At 40.3% G+C, this 26,552-nt stretch overlaps 1 protein-coding gene across 1 annotated transcript in view; it reads left to right on the forward strand.

The window, feature by feature from the left end:
- The first annotated feature begins 15,288 nt into the window (after positions 1-15,288).
- The window catches only part of LOC307011782 (interleukin-17 receptor E), a 47,250-nt gene continuing 35,986 nt past the window's right edge, over positions 15,289-26,552 (forward strand). Inside the window, exons 1-4 of the mRNA XM_079637794.1 lie at positions 15,289-15,525; positions 18,979-18,994; positions 21,319-21,405; positions 21,488-21,585. Coding sequence (XP_079493920.1) covers positions 15,421-15,525; positions 18,979-18,994; positions 21,319-21,405; positions 21,488-21,585 — 306 coding nt within the window. The 5' untranslated portion in view covers positions 15,289-15,420. The remainder of the gene's footprint in view (positions 15,526-18,978; positions 18,995-21,318; positions 21,406-21,487; positions 21,586-26,552) is intronic.

Genomic DNA, 26,552 nt, shown 5'->3' on the forward strand with positions numbered 1-26,552 from the left:
TTTTATCTCACAATTCTGACTTTTTTTCTCACAATTCTGACTTTTTTCTCACAATTCTGACTTTTTTTCTCACAATTCTGACTTTTTTTCTCACAATTCTGACTTTTTATCTCACAATTCTGACTTTTTTTCTCACAATTCTGACTTTTTTCTCACAATTCTGACTTTTTATCTCACAATTCTGACTTTTTTCTCACAATTCAGACTTTTTTCTCACAATTCTGACTTTTTTCTCACAATTCAGACTTTTTTCTCACAATTCAGACTTTTTTTCTCACAATTCTGACTTTTTTCTCACAATTCTGACTTTTTTTCTCACAATTCTGACTTTCTCACAATTCTGACTTTTTTTCTCACAATTCTGACTTTTTATCTCACAATTCTGACTTTTTATCTCACAATTCTGACTTTTTATCTCACAATTCTGACTTTTTTTCTCACAATTCTGACTTTTTTTCTCACAATTCTGACTTTTTTCTCACAATTCTGACTTTTTTTCTCACAATTCTGACTTTTTTCTCACAATTCTGACTTTTTATCTCACAATTCTGACTTTTTTCTCACAATTCAGACTTTTTTCTCACAATTCTGACTTTTTTTCTCACAATTCTGACTTTTTTCTCACAATTCTGACTTTTTTTCTCACAATTCTGACTTTTTCACACAATTCTGACTTTTTCTCTCACAATTCTGACTTTTTATCTCACAATTCTGACTTTTTATCTCACAATTCTGACTTTTTATCTCACAATTCTGACTTTTTTTCTCACAATTGCACGATATAAAGTCAGAATTGCGTGATATAAAGTCGCAATTGCGAGAAATAAACTCGAAATTCGGACTTTTTCTCAGAAATGCGTATTTATATACAGCTGAAACTGGACAAATTTGAATATGGTGCAAAAGTTCATTTATTTCAGTAATTCAACTTAAAAGGTGAAACTAATATATTATATAGACTATTATTATAGGATTATGGAAAACCCCAAATTCAAAATTAGAATATTGTGAAAAGGTTTTCATAAGCTGTAAGCCATAATCATCAAAATTATAACAAATAAAGGCTTGAAATATCTCACTTTGCATGTAATAAGTCTATATAATATATTAGTTTCACCTTTTAAGTTGAATTACTGAAATAAATGAACTTTTCCAGTTTCCCCTGTATATAAATATGCAATTCTGAGATAAAAAGTCAGAATTTCGAGTTTATTTCTCCTAATTGCGATTTTATATCACGCAATTCTGACTTTATTATAACACACAATTGTGAGAGAAAAAGTCGGTTTTCTCTTAAAAATGTTTTATAGCGAAAACAAGCATCCATGGCTCTGGGTGCATGCATAAATAACAGAACGCAACAGAAAGAACATCTAAATAAGATTATTTATGTACTCTATATACAACTGTATAAATAAAAATGTGTATTTACGTAGTATCTACTTATTGCCTAACTCTCAGGTGGCATAAACGCTGTAAGAGCACTGAATTATGGGTTAGTAATTGGTCAAGTCATCTTCATTTATATAGCGCTTTTATCAATGTAGATTGTTTCAAAGCTGCTTTACAGAGATAAACGTATAATTTAAGGTAACAGATTGTTTTGGCTTTATAGCGGTTCTTGAATAATGTTATTTTCCAGCTAAAGTTAGTTTTGATTGATTCACTTCCGTCGCAACGATCATTAGTTATTAAATTAGGGGCCGCCAAGACGACACCGTTCTCTCTACACAGACTTTACACGCGAACCTGTGAGAAACACTGATGGCGCTCACGTGCGCTTTGAGAATTAATTCTATAGTTAAGTGCGTTTGAATATATGTGCGCATGTTTGTAATTCTCTACAAACCAAGCCTAAACAAACTACTTGTCCTGCCTATAAATTTGATACAGAATTTTTTTTTTTTTATCACTACGGGGGAGATACGCGAATCTTCCACAATTAACAGATTTGTTAATATTAACCTGTAGTAATGTAGCGACTGACAGTGTTCACTAAACGCTGCATTAGGAGACCTGTACTGTTCCTGATACTGTATATATCCAAATGAATCCACATCGAATCAAGATCAGAATTGAATCGAAATCTGGTGAATCAAACCATGAAATTTATATTAGGAATTTATATTTAGACATTTATATTAAAATATTAGGAAGCTGTATTCAGATCTGGGTCGTCCACATTAGCATGACGCACAACAATATGTTCTACGGTACAGCGGACGAGCCAACCAGCTAGATGATCGGTGTGCTAGATGATTGGTGTGCTAGATGATTGGTGTGCTAGATGTTTGGGGTGGAGATAGCCTGGGGGAAGACTAGAGATGTCTGTCGTAACCCCGGTTCTCTGAAACATCCGGTGTTGAGATCCACCCGTGGGAAGGGCATCCGTACCTGACCTCTGCAGAAGCATCCTGAACCAAGTCTGGACAGACGGAAGCGCACGGCCAATGCCAGGTGAGGTAATAACATGATAATAACCCCAGCAACACACACACATATATACACCCATGTATGGCCAAACTTGAAAAAAGGATTCAATCAAATGTAGAGTGTGCGTGGAATAACTCAAAACATCTGATTCTTCATCATCGAAGCAATTTATTGAAAATCTTACAGCAATGACTTGATCTTCTTGGTCTTGTCTTCAGTGATTATACAATTTCAATGAGTCACTACACACAGTATTGAGATCTATGTACATTCAAGGATATTTAAAGTACAAGCAACATTGTTAAAATATTCACAGTTAGCATAGCAATGTAAAATCAAATGCACTTAGTGCTCATGTCCAGTTAGCATGTTAGATGCTAAAACTGCTAGCAAGTTGATGAACACATTGTGGCTTTTCCCAGCAGTCTTTGAACAAACTCAGCATGTGGTTTACTCGTCACAATGCCGATTCACAATCTTTCTCCTTTGGTTTTATAACCACCAAAACCACCCACTTGGGTAGGAGAAGCACATCCACGTGAGTCTCTGGCTTATCCAGATGTTGCGGGGTGTAATGCAGACCCGTGCTGACATGGACCGGTGTACCCGATAAGCAAACTGACAAGGACAGAGTTTAATGTTATGAAGAGTTTGCGTGTGTCTGTTGGTCTTGTGGGAAAATGAAGTTTGTCAGTGTGAAAAAGAGGAGAGCGAAGACGTATGCATACTGGGGTCAACTGGGTCTTCTGATCTGCCCCATACTCGCTCTACAAGCCGGATTGGTGCAATTCGCCTTTGGCTAAGCCCCGCCCCCCTTAGTTACTGTTGTTACGTCCATCAACTTCATCTGGGCTCTGGTTTGGTATCAACATGGCTTATGCTGTGACGCTCTTCCTGCTGACATTTTATCAAACTTTTATAAAGCAGCAAATAAAGTGTCGGATAGAAGTAGGCAGAAGGGGCTCAGTGTGCGTTCGAAGGCTTTATTCAAGACAAACGGCGAAGCGCAAGCAACAACAAGATCCAAATAGAGGCAAAAGCATAACGGTCACAGTCAAAACATGACCCAGCGCATCATATCCTAATGGAGACGGAGACTGGGACTCACAATATCAGGAGCAACACTGTTCATGCAGAGCTGGGTCTCTATTCACTTCTATAATCGTTATTACAAAGCAAACGGACTACGCGAGTATATAGTTGTATTTATTAGCAGCGTGTGCTAGCGTATCAACAATTAGGGCAGAGAACCGAAATCATGACCTAAACCAGCATAAAACTGTCTAACTAGTGTAACTTCACAGTAAGGTTAAAAGCTAAATGTATCTTAGAGACAAAAGTGTGTTGTTGATCTTGAGGGGTTTCGCTGACTGAGGACGTCCACACAGTTTAATCCAAAGACGACACTTGTCAGGATTTGACTTCGGTTTTGGGAAGGGAAAAAACGGACACCCCCTCCAACCTCTCTGGGAAACGCGTATCTGTGTTACAAATGCCCCAGTTACAACGGTTAACAGTATTTTTGATAAAACTACGACGGTAATAGCCTGCCGAGACCAAACATACGAGACGCCGGTGTTAAAGTCAATGGAGCGCTGTGAAGAAGTGTCGGACCGCTGTGGGGCTCATTCTTGCTGCGCTGTGATTGGTCAATCTACATTCTAGGGTGTGGCTTAGCCAAAGGCGAATTGTACTCAAGAGTTCAGAGGTGGATCTCTTGTCTCTGTGTTGAAGAACTGGGGTTATGACAGTAACCTGTTTCCATCAAAGTTGTGAATTTAACTTATAATAAAGTGTTCAAGAGAACAATAATGTAATTTCCTGGGAAATTGGCGCAAAATATCAGTAATAAAAATGAAAGTTGCAGCAATCAGTGAAGAAACTGTGGCTCCTCCACTCCAACGAAACACAATACACGCTGTCATGTTCTCTAGCGTTCGGATGCTGGTGTTCGGGAACACACTCGTGTGTGTGAGACGCTTCTGGAGGGAATTAAACCAAATCATTCTGATCACACACTTCGACTCCGGCGTTTCAGAAACACCAAACCAGCATTAGAGACGCTGCGATGCCATTGGTCCGCTGGTTACTCCAGTCATCCAATCACAGCCGACGCTGAGGCAAATTCACGTGAGTTTATTCTTGCGCATCGAAGTATTTATTCAGTGAATGTGTTTCCAGCAGTGTTGGGGAAAGTTACTTTTAAAATGCATTACAATATTGCGTTACTCCCTTAAAAAGTAACTAATTGCATTACTTAGTTACTTTTGCGTTACTTTCCCCCCCACCTGGGCAGGGCTTGCTTTTTTATAACACAAAAGTTATATTTTTGGGCAAATGTAAAGACCCTTTCACAGCAAAAGTGAAATAATAATCCTCCGGCTGAAGGACATGTGTACAGTAGAAGAAAGCACACCAGCAAACCTTTCTATCTATCTATAGTCATTTCTGCTTATTAAACTGAATCATCGAAGGTCAGAAGCAAGTACACTGGTCAATAAAGTGAGATTAAATGCATAAAAAAATATTTTTTATTTAACATATTTAGTTATTGGAGGTTTGCTTAGTATTCTGATTCTGCATTTCACTGATTTTATTCATTTTGAGGAATATTGAATATTTTTTTGTGTAAGTGAGATGAGTAAATGCTCACATGTTCTCACACACACACACACACACACACACTTTGATTTATCTCAACATGAGGACAGGAGAGCTGTCAGTCAATAAATGGGAAAACAAAGTAACTTGTGTTACTTATTTGAAAAAGTAACTCAGATATTTTGTTGTAAATTTTAAAAGTAATGCGTTACTTTACTAGTTACTTAAAAAAGTAATCTGATTACGTAACTCAAGTTACTTGTAATGCATTTCCCCGAACACTGGTTTCCAGCGTAGTTTATGCGCATGTCGTCTTATCAGATAAAAAATGTCTGCCTCAATTGAGCGCATATGTTTTTATGCAAAACATTTTTATTAATGCACATGTTGGTGTTTCCATTCAACATTTTTTTTATGAGAAAACTCAAAATTGCATAAAAATAGGCGGATGTTCTCACCGCACATAATCTTTTCGAAATGTACTGTACACACACAGCCTCAAGACTTTAGAGCTTTAGCACGCGTCTCCTCAGCAAGCCAGACTTGAGGTCATAATCACTACGAGTCACATGCGAATACTTCCGGGTAATGGGGTTTGTTCACACACTTATTAGAGCAACAGTGATAACACTGCTCACAAACACAGCAGTGTGTGTGGTGAAACTGTCAGAACAGTGAATAACAGTAGTGACGGAGACGTTAATGTACAGGAGGCGAAGCAGAACTCGTTTTTTACTCTCTCACACACTCACACAAACACACACACACACACACACACACACACACCTACCTGCAAATCAGGTTATTCAGATTGTCCTTCCCTTCTATTGTTCTCAGAAACCCTCAGGCAACCTCAGTGAAACACACTCACCATCACGTGTCTCTCGTCGGCTCGTGTGTTTATATTCCTCAAGCGTTTTGGTGAGTGTTTGTTGTGAACCACTAACTCTTGAGTATTAAACTGATGTTGACTCCATCAACACACACACACACACACACACACACACACACACACACACACACACACACACACACACACACACTGACTCATACTGAACTGTGAGCGCTCTGCAAATGTTTAACTATTTAACTCATTTTAGAAATAGCTTGTGGATCAGTGTGCAGTGCATGCAGGAGTGTGCTAGACCGAGCTCATTATAATTCAGTGAGTGGTGTCCAGTTACCAACTTGGAAATCGAAATGTTTTTTTTTTTTTTTTTTAGAGAAAAAAAAGAAAAAAGTATGCTATATTCTAATCATGTGTTCGTTCTTGAGTGTAACAGACCGGGCACAAGATATGAACTGATGCAGCATTTAATTTATGCACAAATAAAGCCTAGACTTACTGAAGACTTCCTTCACACACAGTGTTTCCTTTATCTAATCTTTTGTTAGTTATATTTCTTATAGGCATGCATGCAAAAATATGCATAAATGTTCATTATGGATTTTGGGTCACTGGTGTGAACTTTTTTTGGTAACGTATAATGCATTATAAACATATTCATATGTACGTTATAATGCATTAGATATTTTCATAAATAATTGTAACCAAAGGTAAAATGCATTCTAATATTTTCATACACCTTCCATCTGAAATATTTTTTTTTTGTCATGCGTTTTAATGCATTATACTTTCTAAAAGCGTAACAATGAATAGATAAGTATTAGTGCGCTATAATTGTGGTTAACTATTAATTTATTCATAAATGCCTTAGAAATGCAATTCATACACATAATATCATGTTGATTATCTTATAAAGAAATTAAAATTTACAGTGGGTTTTCTGTATAGGTTAAAGTCCTGTTTTTCATTGGCTTCAAGAAAACGTTTAGTTGTTAGCCTTTTTTTGCTGCAGCTTTGATTATGGGGATAATATTTACAGATGTGCCTCTCTGTCCACCGTGTCTAAACTTGACCCCCTTTATCACTCTGTTCTCAGATATGTCACTGATTCCAATTACGGGACACACCATTGCACACTCTACAGTTTGGTAGGATGGTCATCTTTGCATTTGCGTAGGCTTGAACATTGGTTTATTTTAATTTATAAGGTTATTTTAGGAAAACTTCCCATTTATTTAAATAGGAAATTTGTATCTTTGCAACATGTTCACAATCTCAGGCTATCTGACCCTGTCTTGACTAGGTCTCACTTGTAAAAGAGGTTTGTAACCTCAATGTGACTTTCCTAGTTCAATAAAGTTTAAGAAGAAGAATAAAAGGTTAAAGGAGAACTCCGGTCAATTTTAACATTGAGCTCAATTTTTTGTCAATTTGGAGTGCTGTCAATACAGAGAACAACGACAAAAATCGGTGTTGCCTACACTGTGTTATCCTCTTTTTAAAATTTGCACCCTATTGACTTGAATGGGGCAAGTTTTAAACCTGCTTTTATCCTCTTAACATCCTTGATGTGTCATTACAAGTGCCCAGCCATGTTGAGTGATTCCTTCAGAGTGAACACGGTGAATATGACTGTATTCGATGTGAAAGATATTAATAAAAATGATGTTAATTCAATAAGCGGACATACCTGTATTTACTTCATGTTTTCGGTCGAAGTCCACAGTAGTCGATTGTCGAGTTCACGCGCGTGATCATAGGTAACTAAACAACAGTGGAGACTCAGACTGTCAGCTGTCAGCCGAAGACGGTGCTGTGTGGTGTTTTGAGAATATCAGCTCTGATGGATATTTGTAAAAAAAATCATCTTAGTTACCTATGATCACGCGCGTGAACTCGACAGTCGACTACTTTGGACTTCGACCGAAAACAGGAAGTAAATACAGGTATGTGCGCTTGTTGAATTAACATAATTTTTATTAATATCTTTCACATCTAATGCAGTCAGATTCGCCGTGTTCACTCTGAAGGACTCACTCAACATGGCTGGGCACTTGTAATGACACATCAAGGATGTTAAGAGGATAAAAGCAGGTTTAAAACTTGCCCCATTCAAGTCAATAGAGTGCAAATTTTAAAAAGAGGATAACACGGTGTAGGCAACACCGATTTTTGCCGTTGTTCTCTGTATTGACAGCACTCCAAATTTACTAAAAATTGAGCTCAATGTTAAAATTGACCGGAGTTCTCCTTTAAGAAGATAATGACAAGTACATGTCTTCTATTGTGGTGTGTTTGAGTGTACATATAGACTCAAAATTGATATTAATTTGATCAAAAATACAGTAAAAACAGGTTTGCATTTTTAGCACATCTCTACATGATTTTGCATTTACACTCATGATCACGTTTGATTAAAGGAATGTGTCTTTGCTGAATAAAATATATATATATATTTTTTTTTTAAAGTCTTGCCACAAACTTCTGAACGTGTTGCCACACCAGCTTGTTGCCTCATTCCCTTCAGCAAAATCAACGACTTCTATATTACACACACATGTACAAACAGGATATTTTATAGGAGTCAGTGATGATAACATCTAATGGTCTAACCAAGATTGTAACACACAGTAGAATATTTCACACTGTAGTTGTGGTGAGATGATCACAACTGATGCCTTGTGCTGGTTTGTTATCTGTGTGTTTGTCCCAGCGCTCACATATGTGTGTGTGTGTGTATGAGTGTGTTCACCTCAGAGAGATGTGAAGATAACCTGCAGGAAACCTTGTGTTTGCAGAACGGCCGTTTTCCTGTCGTACGCTTTGAAGCTCGACGCTTTACCTGCGAAACTGCTGACGGTCTCGTCTTCCGATGAACACACTCCTCACTGCACACACACACACACCGCAGAAGTACTGAGTCTTGCCAGGCACTGATGCGTCCCTCGTATTTACAGTCAAACCCAACATTATTCAGACTACACCAGATATCATTTATGAGATGTTTTCACTAGTGTGTGCAGGACACTATAGATCATTATGTAAGTGAGGAGAGCAAAATAAAGTAAACTGTGAGATATTATACCCAATAATTCTTCATACAGAGACTACCAGTAAAACTTGGGATCAAAATGATTCGGACACTTTGACCCGATCATGTTTTGCTGAAGTCTAAGTGAAATCTAAATCTAAGTAAAACATGTATTTTACAGCGAGGATTAATAATTCAGTTAATCCTGATATTTTAATTAACGGTGAAGTCATTACATCGGTGACACGTTAAATATTTAGGCATCACAAATTTGACCTTTAAAAAACAAGTTAGTAAAGTCATCAAGATTGTTCAGTTTAATCTAAACAATTTTAAGAGTATCAGACATCATTTGTCACTGTCTGCTGCAAAACTTTTTGTTCACACGATGATTTCCCCCACTTGTCTTACTGTATAACAACTTGGTCACAGGCAGGAGTGACTACGCTCAAGTGTATACACTTTACAAACTAATTTTAAAAGTACTAGACAAAAAACCTAAGGATCATTGTAATATCCCGAAAAAATATAATCTTCTCAATTTTGATAATTTCTTATTTTATTCGGACGCATGTCTAATGTTTAAAGTTATTCATGATCTTGCGCTTTCTGCTCCAGAAAGGGAGGTCATGGAGAAATACATTTCTGATTCTCTGGCAGCGGGGTTCATCCGTCCTTCCTCTTCTCCAGCGGGGGCGGGGTTCATCCGGCCTTCCTCTTCTCCAGCGGGGGCGGGGTTCATCCGGCCTTCCTCTTCTCCAGCGGGGGCGGGGTTCATCCGGCCTTCCTCTTCTCCAGCGGGGGCGGGGTTCATCCGGCCTTCCTCTTCTCCAGCGGGGGCGGGGTTCATCCGGCCTTCCTCTTCTCCAGCGGGGGCGGGGTTCATCCGGCCTTCCTCTTCTCCAGCGGGGGCGAGGTTCATCCGGCCTTCCTCTTCTCCAGCGGGGGCGGGGTTCATCCGGCCTTCCTCTTCTCCAGCGGGGGCGGGGTTCATCCGGCCTTCCTCTTCTCCAGCGGGGGCGGGGTTCATCCGGCCTTCCTCTTCTCCAGCGGGGGCGGGGTTCATCCGGCCTTCCTCTTCTCCAGCGGGGGCGAGGTTCATCCGGCCTTCCTCTTCTCCAGCGGGGGCGGGGTTCATCCGGCCTTCCTCTTCTCCAGCGGGGGCGGGGTTCATCCGGCCTTCCTCTTCTCCAGCGGGGGCGGGGTTCATCCGGCCTTCCTCTTCTCCAGCGGGGGCGGGGTTCATCCGGCCTTCCTCTTCTCCAGCGGGGGCGGGGTTCATCTGTCCTTCCTCTTCTCCAGCGGGGGCGGGGTTCATCCGGCCTTCCTCTTCTCCAGCGGGGGCGGGGTTCATCCGTCCTTCCTCTTCTCCAGCGGGGGCGGGGTTCATCCGGCCTTCCTCTTCTCCAGCGGGGGCGGGGTTCATCCGTCCTTCCTCTTCTCCAGCGGGGGCGGGGTTCATCCGGCCTTCCTCTTCTCCAGCGGGGGCGGGGTTCATCCGGCCTTCCTCTTCTCCAGCGGGGGCGGGGTTCATCCGTCCTTCCTCTTCTCCAGCGGGGGCGGGGTTCATCCGGCCTTCCTCTTCTCCAGCGGGGGCAGGGTTCTTTTTTGTGGGGAAGAAGGACAGTTCTCTGCGACCGTGTATTGATCACCGAACAGTTGAACAACATCACGGTAAAGAATATTTACCCTTTGTCGTTGATGTCTTCAGCATTCGAGCGGTTGAAGGGAGCATCAGTCTTCACAAAATTGGATTTACGCAATGCTGATCATTTAGCCCGTATAAGGAGAGGGATGAGTGGCGTTTAACACCCCCAGGGGCCACTTTGAATACTTGGTCATGCCTTTCGGCCTGTCCAACTCCCCAGGCACTCGTCAATGACGTGCTGAGAGATATGGTAGATCAGTTCATATATATGTCTACCTGGATGACATATTTATTTTTTCATCTTCTGTCCAGGAACAGCACGTCAGACGAGTACTTCAGAGGTTGCTAGAAAATTGACTTTTTGTCAAGGTGGAGAAATGTGCTTTTCATGCACAGTCTGTTCCTTTTTTAGGGTACATCATCTCGTCTGAGGGAGTGCGTCCTAATCCTGACCAGGTTAAGGCTGTGGTAGATTGGCCAAGTCCAGATTCCTGTAAGGCCCTACAGAGGTTTCTGGGATTCGCCAATTTCTATCTGCGTTTTACTCCCAACTTCAGCCAACTAGCCGCACCTCTGACCGCCTTGACCTCCCCCAGATGACGTTCAGGTGGTCTGATACAGCCGAAGCTATGTTCGCCAATCTGAAAAGTCGCTTCATTTCGGCTCCCATCCCATCCTGATTGCCCCTGATCCTTCACGTCAGGTCGTGGTGGAGGTCGACGCGTCAGACCCTCTCCCACAGACGACAAGATGCATCCTTGCACGTTTTTGTCCCTTCGGTTATCACCTGCCGAACGTAACTATGACATTGGTAATAGAGATGTTAGCAGTCAAGTTAGCGTTGGAAGAATGGCGTCATCGGTTAGAAGGGTCGGGGGTACCTTTTATCGTTTGGACTGATCATAAGAACCTGGAATATATTATATCTGCCAAAAGACTCAACTCCAGGCAGGCTCGGTGTGCACGTTTTTCCGGTCGTTTTGATTTTTCTCTCTCGTACCGCCCGGGTTCCAAAAACATTAAAAACTCTTTATCTCGTATCTTTGATCCATCCGAACGGCCGTCCACTCCCGAGTGCATTTTACCTGAGACACTATTTATCTCCATACTCACATGGGAGATCGAATCGAAGGTCAAGACGGCCTTAACCAACGATTAACCATTGATTGATCGGTTGTTTGTGCCGGATTACGGTCCGACGTTGTTCGATGGGGTCATTGTTCCAACGTGGCGTGTCATCCAGGGGTAAACTGCACCAGTTTTTTGGTAAAGCAACGATTCTGGTGGCCATTAATGGCTCGCGACATTCACAGTTTTGTCTTGGCTTGCTTGGTTTGTGCCACTGGTAAGACTTCCAATCGACCCCAATTCTTGAAGGCGGCTCATTTTATCCCCTTGCCTAAATTACCGTCCGCCAAGAAGACAGCGGTGACTGTCGTAGATCACGTCTTTCGCTTACATGGCCTCCCGGTGGACGTGGTCTCTGACAGGGGGCCCCAGTTTGTGTCCAAATTTTGGCAGGAGTTTTGTAAATTACTGGGGGTGAGTGTCAGTCCGTCTTCAGGGTTTCATCCCCAAAGCAATGGCCAAACCGAGAGACCCAACCAAGATTTGGAGAAAGTGTTGCGATGTTTGGTATCCAAGAATCCTTCCTCCTGGAGTGAATAGAGATTGAGGGCTTTAGACCCACAGAAGGAGATATAATCGTGTGAACACTCTCCAGATGTGCATGAGATATGATGAGGGATATGGATAATTCTCCAGATGTGCATGAGATATGATGAGGGATATGGATAATTCTCCAGATGTGCATGAGATATGATGAGGGATATGGATAATTCTCCAGATGTGCATGAGATATGATGAGGGATATGGATAATTATCCAGTTGTGCATGAGATATGATGAGGGATATGGATAATTATCCAGTTGTGCATGAGATATGATGAGGGATATGGATAATTCTCCAGATGTGCATGAGATATGATGAGGGATATGGATAATTATCCAGTTGTGCATGAGATATGATGAGGGATATGGATAATTCTCCAGATGTGCATGAGATATGATGAGGGATATGGATAATTCTCCAGATGTGCATGAGATATGATGAGGGATATGGATCATTCTCCAGATGTGCATGAGATATGATGAGGGATATGGATAATTCTCCAGATGTGCATGAGATATGATGAGGGATATGGATCATTCTCCAGATGTGCATGAGATATGATGAGGGATATGGATAATTCTCCAGATGTGCATGAGATATGATGAGGGATATGGATAATTCTCCAGATGTGCATGAGATATGATGAGGGATATGGATAATTCTCCAGATGTGCATGAGATATGATGAGGGATATGGATCATTCTCCAGATGTGCATGAGATATGATGAGGGATATGGATCATTCTCCAGATGTGCATGAGATATGATGAGGGATATGGATAATTCTCCAGATGTGCATGAGATATGATGAGGGATATGGATCATTCTCCAGATGTGCATGAGATATGATGAGGGATATGGATAATTCTCCAGATGTGCATGAGATATGATGAGGGATATGGATAATTATCCAGTTGTGCATGAGATATGATGAGGGATATGGATAATTCTCCAGATGTGCATGAGACATGATGAGGGATATGGATAATTCTCCAGATGTGCATGAGATATGATGAGGGATATGGATAATTCTCCAGATGTGCATGAGATATGATGAGGGATATGGATCATTCTCCAGATGTGCATGAGATATGATGAGGGATATGGATAATTCTCCAGATGTGCATGAGATATGATGAGGGATATGGATAATTCTCCAGATGTGCATGAGACATGATGAGGGATATGGATCATTCTCCAGATGTGCATGAGATATGATGACGGATATGGATAATTCTCCAGATGTGCATGAGACATGATGAGGGATATGGATAATTCTCCAGATGTGCATGAGACATGATGAGGGATATGGATAATTCTCCAGATGTGCATGAGATATGATGACGGATATGGATAATTCTCCAGATGTGCATGAGATATGATGAGGGATATGGATAATTCTCCAGATGTGCATAAGATATGATGAGGGATATGGATAATTCTCCAGATGTGCATGAGATATGATGAGGGATATGGATCATTCTCCAGATGTGCATGAGATATGATGAGGGATATGGATAATTCTCCAGATGTGCATGAGATATGATGACGGATATGGATAATTCTCCAGATGTGCATGAGATATGATGAGAGATATGGATAATTCTCCAGATGTGCATGAGATATGATGAGAGATATGGATAATTCTCCAGATGTGCTTCTGTTTGTTGCAGGCTCAGTCAGTAGATCAGGCGGTCGTGGGTTTGATCTGGTCATATGTAATGTACCTTTAGTGCAATGAAAGCCACTTTAGCTTGGATAAAAGCGTCTGCCAAATGCATACATGTAAATGAATTTGAGCAACTAGGAAAACCCATCCCAGAATGGGAGAATTCATGGGAACATCGTTTGCTGAACTCACGATGTTGTGAATGTGTGAATCGAGGCATTGTCGTGTGGAGCATGAAACACAACACTGTTGGAAAGTGTCCGACTGCTGTCTAACTTCCCAGACAGAAAGCATATGTCGTGAATCTACATGTTCCAGATGTGTGCCAGATGTGTGCCAGATGTGGACAGAGGTTGCTGTGGATGTCAGCGTCCATAAGGAAAGCTTCCTTCTGTATGCATGTGCCAGTGTAACAATCACATCTTGCACACTTCATACCTGAGATTAATTAAACAGTTCACCCACAACACTCTTTTATTTTAGACATATACTGTTACTTTTATTTTATTGTGCATTATTCAAGAGCACATTTAACGTGAAAGATATGCGATTATTCCCATTCAGGACAGTGTAATAGTTCATTAGATCTCTGGAGCAGAATTAAAATATCATAACATAAATTCCCAAGGTTACTGTGTTTTACAGATTACACTTCATACCTGAGATGATTTAAACGGTACAACTTTACAATAAGGTTCATTATTAAGTTAATGTAGTTACTAACATGAACAAATAATGATCAATACATTTGTTACTGTATTAGTTAATCTTTGTTAATGTTAGTTAATAAAAACACTGTTCATTGTTTGTTCATGTTAGTTCACAGAACATTAACTAACAACCATTGATTTTAATAATGTATTAGTAGGCTAAATGTTGAAATTAATATTAACTAAGATTAATAAATGCTGTAGAAGTATTGCCCATTCTAGTTCATGTTAACTAGGATAGTTATAATGAACCTTATTGTAAAGTGACTTACCAATTAAACAGAACACAACACATACACCCTTCACCTCATTTATTTTAGACATATACTAATGTTACTTACTATTTTATACTATTTTATTTTCATGTCATTCAAGAGCACATTTAACAAAGATATAAGATTATTCCCATTCAGGACAGTGTAGTGTAGTTCCTTCCATCTCTGGAGCAGAATTAAAAAATCATGACAGAAATTTCCATGGTTATTGTGTTTATTACAGATCAGTGTTTTGCCTCAACTCTCAGTGGAGTTCAGCGATGTGAATGTGTGGTAAAGTCATCAGATAAACACATTAATGTTAATTCATGCGGAAGTCTGTGACCTTTTGAACGAGGCGCCGGAATTCCGGTAATTTGCGTCACTAAAAACCCGTCCGCCCTACGCGATCACACACACACACACACACACACACACACTGAACTCTACCCAACTTTACTCTAATCTCACGCGGTTCGGCTTCTCCTGCGCCTGGACTCTCTTTATTCGACAATGTATTCATAATAATAACCGGTTCATGTGTTTACCTGACCGCCATGTACGGACCGTCGCTCATAACTCGCGTAGTTCTGCTGTGTGTTCTGTTGAACTGCTCGCGGTGTGTGAAGATCTTCCGACGAGATGTTCTCAGACTCAGAGAGGTGAGCTGATGCCTTCTGAACACACTCACAGCCAAGGTTTTACACTGTTCTTACTCGGAAAGTGTTGTTATAACGTTAGTCACTCTCTGAGGCGAGAGTGTGTGTTTCACTGCGAAACCATGGAAATCAAACTGTTGTTTTAATATCAAACTGTTCATTTACTTAAACTTCATAACTTGTCATGAGAAAATATCAGAACAACCAACGCCTTTGTACCTACACAAACCTGTTTCTATGATTCTTATCTATCTATTTACACTTTAAGTCATAATTTGTCCTAGCTTTTGCAAATCTAAAAATGTTTTAGGCTAGCGTTACTACTTTTCCGAAATCACAGTGTCGGCAAATCCGCAAACATGAAGGCTAGCCTACTTGAGATTGAGAATAATGATTAATTAAACCTTTTTGGTCACCAAACATAATAAACAAAATCCCATGTTTGCATTATTTTGACAGCTGCTATTCCAAAACTGTGAAAAATATACTTTTTTTTACACATCGCTGACCCAAATATCCCATACTGGGCTTATAACCACATGTCAAGACTCATGTTGAAGCTCTTGAATGTGTTCTCCACATATTAATACATTTTACCAACGATATAATCTCATATTGTCAGATATGTCTGTTTCCAGTCACCCAGAGAGGAAAATGAAGGGGAGGTTTTGGTTTTATTCAAATTCCCCCTTTACTTTTTTTTTTTTTGCTGAATTAGTAGAGGATGGAGCTATAAAATATGTCCAAAATTATTTAAAATATGAAATTTACGTAAAACAAACAAAAATTTTCCATAGTTTGAAAGCTTGAATGTAAATCAATATATTATAAGATGAGAAAAAAAATCACAGTTCTCCATATGGACTATGTAAGAAGCGAAATAAATGAAGTCACTCTGAAAATATAAACGCATTACTGTCGTTCATGTTCACTGTATAGAAACCTCTTGCATTAAAAAGCCGTTACAGCTGCTGTTCTCATTTACATTAATTAAATTCAATATGTTGAAGATTAAAACATTGTTTGGACATTTTCATGTGCTTGTCTTTAAAGTTTCAGAGCGACTCGCTTCAAGAACAACACTAAAATAAATCTACATTTAAAGATGATACCATAAAAATACCTCTCAAGTGTGTTCAACAACAGAAACATGCTCAGAATAATCCATAATGAATTAGTTATTGATTTATTATTAGTTGTTTGTAGACTAGCCCAGTGAATTCAAATCAATTCTACTAAATCTCAAGAGTCTTGCATCAATAAACATCCAAATCATAAAACACAATGCAACAAACAGCACTTGATACAAAAACAATAAGTATGTAAATGCATAACTAATATCAGTGTTTTTATCACGTTGAACGATTGCTCTAAGGTTTAATTCGTGTGTGTGTGTTTTTCATGCTCATCTTCTCACACTTTCACGTAGTTTTCAGACTCGCATCTGGACCAAAAAACTGTGTGAAAATAGTGTGAAGCTCCCCAAATAACTTTATTACATTTCTGGAACCTTTCAATGATCAGAAACATTTATTTCTTATATGAATAATAATGTAAAGAAGCTTTTGTGCGATCATGGAAAGATCACGGATCCGACGAGTGTGTGAGTTCTGTGTTTTTAGGGAAAGTCTTCGGGGGTTTTTATGCTTCATGCGTTTTTACAGATCTCGTTGCTTTCTGGAGATGAAAAGATGAGGTGTACTGTAAATTATGCATTCGATACCGATAACAATCCATCTCCAGCACTGCCATATCGGCAATATCATAATGATCAAACTGAATTTGCTTAAGGCGTAGAAATATGAGATTTATATCTGTTTTGTGGAGATATGTTTATTTGTCCAGGTGTCACGTGACATATCACTATCCAACGGTGGCCAGATATTGCCAACTTTCACTGGAAATGTGTGTGTGTACTGTGTGTGTGTGTGTGTGTGTGGTGTGTCTGTGTGTGTGTGAAAACCCTTTTATTCAGACCGATGGAGAGATGTTTTGCTCTTGATAAGATCCTGGGTTTGCACCATAAACTCATTAATGATGTGTGTTTATTGTGCTCGTATGAAACAATTCAGCCAATATAAGAAGTTTTAAATACGGTAGTAGCCTATCTGCAGTCAAAATACATAATGTATAGCCTAATATTCATAACATCTAGGCTATTATAAACACTACCGTTGAAAAGTTTGGGTTAAAAATAATTAACATATTAAATTGCAATAATATTTCACAGTATTTACTGTATTTACTGTAGCAAATAATGCAGTCTTGCTGAGCAGAAGAGACTTCCTTCAAAAACATCACAAAAATCTTACCGACCCCAGCGCGCGTGTGTGTGTGCGCGTGTGTGTGTGTGTGTCTGTGTGTGTGTTCAGTTTGCTTAAAAAATTTATATATTTTTTTTGGTTTGCTTAAAAGATTTGAATGGCTTAGCATGATTTAAAAGTTGCCAATCAGCACATTTGAGATTTTATGGTGAATTTATTGTCTTCTTATTTATTGGTCATTTATTTTAATCTTTTGCTAGTGTTGGGAAGAAAACTGACCATCATAAAGCTAAGATCGTCCTGTATAAAACTAGTCAAAGTCAAACCAGAGCAATGGTCAACATTCAAGATTTATTTTCACAATAATTTGACAAATAATACAGTGCAGCTTTAAATATTGTCAAACTTACCGATTTTTCTTTTATGCCAAAAATCATGAGGATATTAAGATCATGTTCATGAAGATATTTAGTAAATGTCCTACCGTAAATATATAAAACATGTATTTCTGTGAGTGAATGCAGCACAATCGTGAACATAAATGCACAACTTTAAAGGAGATTTTCTCAATGTTTACATTTTTTTGCTCCTCAGATTCCAGATTTTCAATAGTTGTGTCTCGACCAAATATTGTCCTATCCTAACAAACCACACATCAGTGGAGAGATTATTTATTCAGCTTTCAGATTATATATACATCTCAATTTAAAAAAAATTGCCCCATGTGACTGGTTTTGTGGTCCAGGGTCACACATTGTTTCAGTGCAGCTTTATATTGTTCACATGTGTGTCTCAGGTTAATTAATAAAAATGTGTGTTATTATATTTTAGTATGGATTATGGTGTTTAAATGTTAAGCTGTGTTGTGAATAACTGCAGAATGTGCCTAACATCGAAATGCTGTTCGGTCAGAAGATCTCAGTGTATCTGCTGTGCCAAAACCTGTCAATGTAAAAGTAATAAGAAGTGACAATAAGAAGATGAATGTATGATCTCTTGATGACACACACAGCTTGCTAGTAATTAATTAATGCTTAGATTGTCACATGTCAACATTCACGTTGTTTAGCTGACTCTCTCTCTCTCTCTCTCTCTCTCTCTCTCTCTCTCTCTCTCTCTCTCTCTCTCTCTCTCTCTCTCTCTCTCTCTCTCTCTCTCTCTCTCTCTCTCTCTCTCTCCCTCTCTCTCTCAGGAATGGAGTGGTGCTGGTGAGTAATTACACAACTCTTCACTTCACAATATCTACATTGTTTATTCTACTTCGTAGTGTGTTTTAGGCTTTGTAAAACATGCCAAGTATGAAGTTTAGGTGGGTTTAGGTGTCACTCCTTTATTGAGCGTAAACCTTTTTGGCCTCCTAAAGACCAAAGTTGAAGTTATGTTCAAATTTGACATTGATATCACAAAAAATGAGCAGCTAAAAGGGTTTAAAGTATTTTCTTCATTTCCCACTTCACAAAGATACATATATGTAGTTAGCATTAAATGTGAACAGTTTTATTCTGATCACTAGATTAGGGGTGTGACGATGCACTGTGTTCACGAGAGCGAGACGGTGTTTTAACACTATTTTTAAAAAATTTACGAAATATATGACTGGAAAAATATTATTTTCTTCGTCTGAAAATCACTAAATGCAAAACATTGCGGTGCATTTTGAAATATTTCAACTAGAACTGTAACTATGGTAACTTATTTTTTGTAATCGAGTAATTGGTTGATTATTAAAATAAAATTGATTATTTTGATGATTAATTGGGTAATAAGCCTATTTTTTGTGCTAATAAAAATAGACCTAAGTGAATAATAGCCTTTAAAACGAATTAAAAAGCATATATAATAACAATGAGGTTCAAATAAAGTATCAAAAGCAAGTAATCATATGGTTTTATTGAACAACACTGTTCACATACATAATGTTATCATATGTAATATAAACATAATCAACGTTAAGTATTATAACAAATGAGAGAGAGGCTGTGACACTTTACAGCAGATCCTCGTTTAATATCGGCCAAACATTTCATTCACATCTCCAATTAATCTTCAATATTTGGCCACTTCTTTACGAGAGATTCACTGTAATGTCTTGAACAAGAACACGACATCAAAACATGCAAACTCAGAAGAGCGAGGGTTCAAACTTCTGCTTTAAAATAACAATCTGCATGTTTAGAAATATGTTCTCGTGTGTTTATAAATGATTTATGTCACAAATCTGATGAAATGGCGCACGTTTTGTTCCCAGATGAACGTTAGTGAAGCCCAAACACACCGTTCATGTGAAGCAGCATTACTGTGAACTCTGAGGCGCTGCAAGGAACGGATGACCTGCATGTAAATGAGCATCGTGCTTCACTAAGTAAGGAATAATTGACGACAGGCCGTTGAATTATTAGAAAAATAATGCACACCCGAGGTGGTGATGCGGTCACGACGAGACCGCATTATTTTTCTAATAATTCAACGGCCTGGAGTCAATTATTCCGCTTATACTAGAGTTACCACACCTCGAGATATTGTTCAGATGATGTATTTCAAGACGTTTGTAAAGTTTTTGTCATTAAAACGCTCTTGTATGTAGGACTAATTCCTTGCGCATCTAAACCCATCCGTTGCTGATTCCAGAACGCCATTGTAGAGTTAGCGGCGGTTTGAGCCGCTGATAGCAGAGTAATGCTGGACACACACTTCACCACTGACACACTCTCTGACTTTAAACACCGCTGTGAACACACACTGAACGCTGAACGCGCGCGCATGATCAGTCATAATTACATTCATAACCGGCCTTACAGTGAGTGTGTCCCCGGCTTTATGCAGTTATTAATGCAGTTATGAGAGAGAGAAGCATGTGCGTCAATATTATCATTTACTTATTAATTCCATTCGTTCATTGTTTTTTTCTATTAGTGACAGTAGACTAGCCTAATAAATGAAACACAAAGCCCTTTTAACAAGTATAGGCCTATCAATAATTATTTATTTGTTATATAATCTGCAATAATTACGTAAACCCGTGCAACAGGACTATCACTTTATTTAAATATTCAGTTTAATTTTCTATTGATTATATATAGGACTATATACTTTATTTATTAAAATTAAACTGCATGTTTCCATTGATTGTGATTGTGAAGTTAGACATTGAACATCGCAGATCAAGCGCATGCGGCTGCAGTTTTTCTTGTTATGCGCAGTGATCTGGAGCTGTAATGTGGTCAAGACCTGCCGGAACTACTTTAGCCGTGCGGTTCCCTGAAAATAACTGCACACCGTAGAACGTTTGTCAACCAATCAGATTCAAGCATTCAACAGCCCTGTAGTATAATATAAAATACAGAACAGATAATGCAGGCATTTTAAACGGTGTTACCGCTAACTCAACTCCGTCATGCTGATATCGCAAGACCGCTAGCGAGAGTCACGCTTGGATATCGAGGCCTGAGATCTCGTCACACCCCTGCTAGAGATCCCTGTGTGTCATCTGAACTCTGTTTCTGTGTGTGTGTGTGTGTGTGTGTGACCGAAGATCGGCTCCTGCCCCGGCTCAGACTCCACACTGTTCTCCATCAGCAGGACGTGTGTGTGCGCGTGAGGCTGTGTGTCCGTCCTCTGCGTACGTACAACACCATCTCCTCAGCGATGCCACTGCCCGTGTATAACTCGCTGACCTCATGTTCTCTGTCTGTTGTGTGTAGTGGAAAATGAAACGCTGAAGATTGACTTCAGCGACCGTGAGACTGGCGACTCCTACACGCTGCTCCTGCTCGTGTGGAAGCCCAACAGTGTTCTCTGGGTAAGTCTCCGGCCAACTCGCCTTCATTCGGGTCAGTTTGGGTCGAACTACTCCAGGTGTGTTTCAGTTTAGGTCGCGCCAACCCTGGGTGTTAGGCACCATGAAAGTGGTTTGGCTTTTAGCAGTGTTCATCGTCATAGTAACTCGCGCCTCATGGCTAACCTTATCCGGGACAGGTGATCCGGGAAGCAAACCGAACTTGGACCAATCAGCTGTGAGCAAAGTGTCACATGTCTGATGCGATGAAGTCACTCCGCCTGTTTTTACTCCACATTAAAGGTCACTACATGATTTTTAAAGACAACATGCCTGGCTTTTACTAATGCGTATTAATAATAATATCGTATGATTTAGATATTAGATATACCTTTAATCGACTAAGCCCCGCCCCCCTTAGTTACTGTTGCTATGTCCCGGTCCGACAACTTCATCTGGGCTCTGGTTTGGTATCAACATGGCTTATGCTGTGACCGCTCTTCCTGCTGACATTTGATCAAACTTTTATAAAGCAGCAAATAAAGTGTCGGATAGAAGTAGGCATAAGCGGCTCAGTGTGCGTTCGAAGGCTATATTCAAGACATACCGGAGAAACACAAGCAACAACAAGATCCAAATAGAGGCAAAAGCATAACGGTCACCGTCAAAACATGAGCCGCCGCATATCCTAATGGAGACGGAGACTGGGACTCACAATATCAGGAGCAACACTGTTCATGCAGAGCTGGGTCTCTATTCACTTCTATAATCGTTATTACAAAGCAAACGGACTACGCGAGTATAAAGTTGTGTTTATTTATTATTTTCCGGACTATAAGTCGCTCCGGAGTATAAGTCGCATCAGTCAAAAAATTTGTCATGAAGAGGAAAAAAACATATATAAGTCGCACTGGACTATAATTCGCATTTATTTACAAATATATTTCACAAAATCCAAGACCAAGAACAGACATTTAATCTGAAAGGCGAGTTATTCAGCTGCACAACAGCACACAGAACAACAGCTGAATAGTGTCCGGTGTGTTAACGTAATTCACAGGGTTTCCCGCAGCACTTTGGAACTAAGCAACACACGCCTGCCGCCTTAGATACGTCGTCAACAAAAAGTATATGAGCGATATCCGCCGTGTTACTCTGTCCTGTTCTCTGTCCGAGCCGATATTTCCCGCCGTTATACTCGGGCCGGACCCGTGATCTAGAGACGTGCGGCGCGGGACTAGATGTGATGGCCGAGCGCGGGCGGTAATGCACTCACTATGTGTGTGCGGCTGCAGGAGAATAGAACGATTAAATAGAAATATCTATGAATAAAACATATAAAAACTAATAAATTGTTATCCATCTGTTGCAGAAAAGCAACAAGAACAACTAAAACAAAATAGAAACGATTTACAGGCCAGAGTTTCTATTTGTAACATGTTTGCAGCGTTGAGCGATGTAGCCAATCACAGACATATGTGTTGATTTCTGGAACGCAATGGCCAATCAGAAGCATTTAAGAGAGACTTCCCTCACGCTCAATACTGACTCTTTCTGCATGCTGGCAAATCCTCGGATTATAAAATATATTATGAAAGATTGATTATGCAGTCAGCTTCATTGATAATAGATGTGTGAGATCGCGATGAACTGATGTCAGCTTTCAGGAATTATTAAGGGAGCGCGCATTCAGTCATGCTTGCTTTTACGTTAAATTAACAGTGGATTGTGAAGGTTAATGCTTTAATAACAAATAATTTATCAGGAACATTTATGCTGATGTGTATGGCGACGTGTAGGCTAACGTTAAGTTACACAAAGTTACTTTAACTAACACATTTTCTGTTGTTTTTAACAAACCCTACACAATATCATAAAGAACATATACCTGAGGCTGAATAGGCTAAATTAACATTAGCCAGCGAGTCCAACAAGTTACCGGTCAGCAAGTTCTCCAAGCTCCCGATCTCACTTCTCAACACTGAATACATTGAGTTCTTCCTCGGTGTCGCTTCTGAACAACTCCGCTAACTAGAGCGCCCTCTCGCGGCTGTAGACGGTAGTGTTTTCTCTTGGTTCATCTCAGTCAGTATGAATTCATTGATATATAAGTCGCACCTGACCATCACAAACAACTGCAGCTCAGTTTGAATCTCCTCCATACTTATTATAAATGTGGCGCTCAAAACTGATTACCGTATTTTCCGGACTATAAGTCGCACTTTTTTTATAGTTTGGCTGGTCCTGCGACTTATAGTCAGGAAAATACAGTAATCAGTTTTGAGCGCCACATTTATAATAAGTATGGAGGAGATTCAAGCTGTGCTGCAGTTGTTTGTGATGTGTTGGTTTACTAACGAGGTAATTAACGGCAGAAAAGAGACGAGCACTGATACTAAAGCGAGTTCAGAAAGCTCGTAATGCTATAAAATTAGTAAACGATGTGGACATTGACCGTGAGACTGCTGGGACGAACGCGCAGAACATTTCCTCTTCCACACATACGCTTAATAAAGCCTGACCCTCGTCGTCGGTTCAGCTGTGTATTTTATTTATTTATTAAATTCCATATTTGCAGACAGACTCTCACTGCATGAAGCCACGACCCGCAATAGATTTTTAAAAATGGCAGTTAAATTAGAATGCTGCGTGGAGTCATCCAATTAAAATGCGACGTGAACACAACCAATCAGCACGTTCAGCGCACAAGTCCCGCCCCCGAAAGTTCCTGAACTTTGAAAAAGTACCACCTCGCCAGCAGGGACTTTCTGAGGGGGAAATATTTACCCGGGACTTCATTTAGATCCCGATTCCTGCGGTGTAAACACCCGAGTCCCAGCCCACAGTTCCCAGTCCTGGGGAAAGTTCCCGCGGTGGAAACGCGGCTTAACATTAGCGTAGATGCCATTCAAGTCCTTCATCTGATCCGGATCCGGCTGACTGCAGTAAACCTCGGGATAAACAGAGAGACTAACATTAGCGTAGACACGAGCACATCGGGTGTTATAGGAAGTGTCCCCGGCTCCGGCTGACCGAATCTATGACCCAATCCTTAAATGTGTGTGCCATGCTAAAGAGATGTGTTTTAGTTTAGATTTAAACGGACTGAGTGTGTCTGCTTCTCCAACTATGCTAGGAAGTTTGAGTTGGAAGTGGAGCTGCACTTGTCTCGCACTTTCTTTTACGTTGTGTAGTGTTGTTCACGAGTGTCAGCGCTGAATGATCGTCACACTCCACCGAGCGCATCAGTACGGGTGAGACGGAGGACTACCGCTCTGCAGAAAACACGGAGCGTTACGCTGTCGCTTTGTTGATAAACCTATTTATTGTGCTTTAAAGGAGAATGGTTATTTGTGTTTTGTTATTTGTGTTTGCGCTGCGGTCTACGATTAGACTTATGTGAGACACAACCCTGCGGTCGAGTAAATGCAACGGATCATTTTACATGACTGCTGTTAGCTGGTTTATAGCAGGGCTTCTCAAACTGGAAAACTGGAAACCCAGCTCAATCATTTACTGTCTGCGCTAACATTGATCAAGCTCAGAGTATACTTCGATTTGTGAGTGTGTGTGTGTGTGAGTGTGTTTCATCATGTTTGAATAAGCGCCTGTGTTCGCACTCGGTTCAAACAAAGTCCAACTGAATCCGGCTCTAAAGTCAATGGTGTTTTTTTGTTATTTAAAGAGCGCGTTAGTAATGTGAGCCTATAGACGAGTCCACACACGCTACACTCTGCTTATTGCACACACACACACACACACGCTACACTCTGCTTATTGCACACACACACACACACACGCTACACTCTGCTTATTGCACACACACACACACACACACACACACACACACGCTACACTCTGCTTATTATACACACACACACACACACACACACACACACACACACTGCTTATTACACACACACACTGCTTATTACACACACACACACACACTGCTTATTACACACACACACACACACACACACACACACACACTCTGCTTATTACACACAAACACTCTCTGCTTATTACACACATACACACTCTGCTTATTACACACATACACACACACACACACACTCTCTGCTTATTATAAACACACTACACTCTGCTTATTACACACACACACACTCTGCTTATTATACACACACACACACACACACACTCTGCTTATTACACACACACACACACACACTCTGCTTATTACACACACACACACACACACACACACACACACTCTGCTTATTACACACATACACTCTGCTTATTATACACACACACACACACACACTCTCTGCTTATTATAAACACACTACACTCTGCTTATTACACACACACACACTCTGCTTATTATACACACACACACACACACACTCTGCTTATTACACACACACACACACACACACTCTGCTTATTACACACATACACACTCTGCTTATTATACACACACACACACACACACACTCTGCTTATTACACACACACACACACACACACACACACACACACACTCTGCTTATTACACACATACACACTCTGCTTATTATACTCTCTCTTCGGTTGTCCATCGAAATCCGATGATGACGTCCACGCCTTTAACGGTGAATTCTCTGGTGGCTGAACAGTCCTATCCTGGACCCACAAGCTCTATTGCAGGTGGAGCATATGTATGTGATGGTGGTGGTGGTAACAGTGGCAGCTACGGCTGCATTTCTCCTGGCTCGCTTCTGTTGTCTTCTGGTTGTCCTCTCCACCTCTAGTGTACGAACCCCATCTGCACACAGCTGTCGCCAGACGGTGCGGTCAGCAGCAACATCCTCCAGATCCTCAGGTCTGATCTTACACTTCCTCAAGGCGTTCTTCATCTGATCTTTGTAGCGCTTCTTCGGACCCCCAGCTGAGCGTCGGCCATGATGTAACTGGCCATATAGTACTCTGCGGGGCAGCCGATATGGGGGCATCCTTATCACATGCCCCAACCACTGCAGTTGGCGC

This window comes from Phoxinus phoxinus, assembly GCF_949152265.1.
Source record: "Phoxinus phoxinus genome assembly, chromosome: 15".
Taxonomy (NCBI): domain Eukaryota; kingdom Metazoa; phylum Chordata; class Actinopteri; order Cypriniformes; family Leuciscidae; genus Phoxinus; species Phoxinus phoxinus.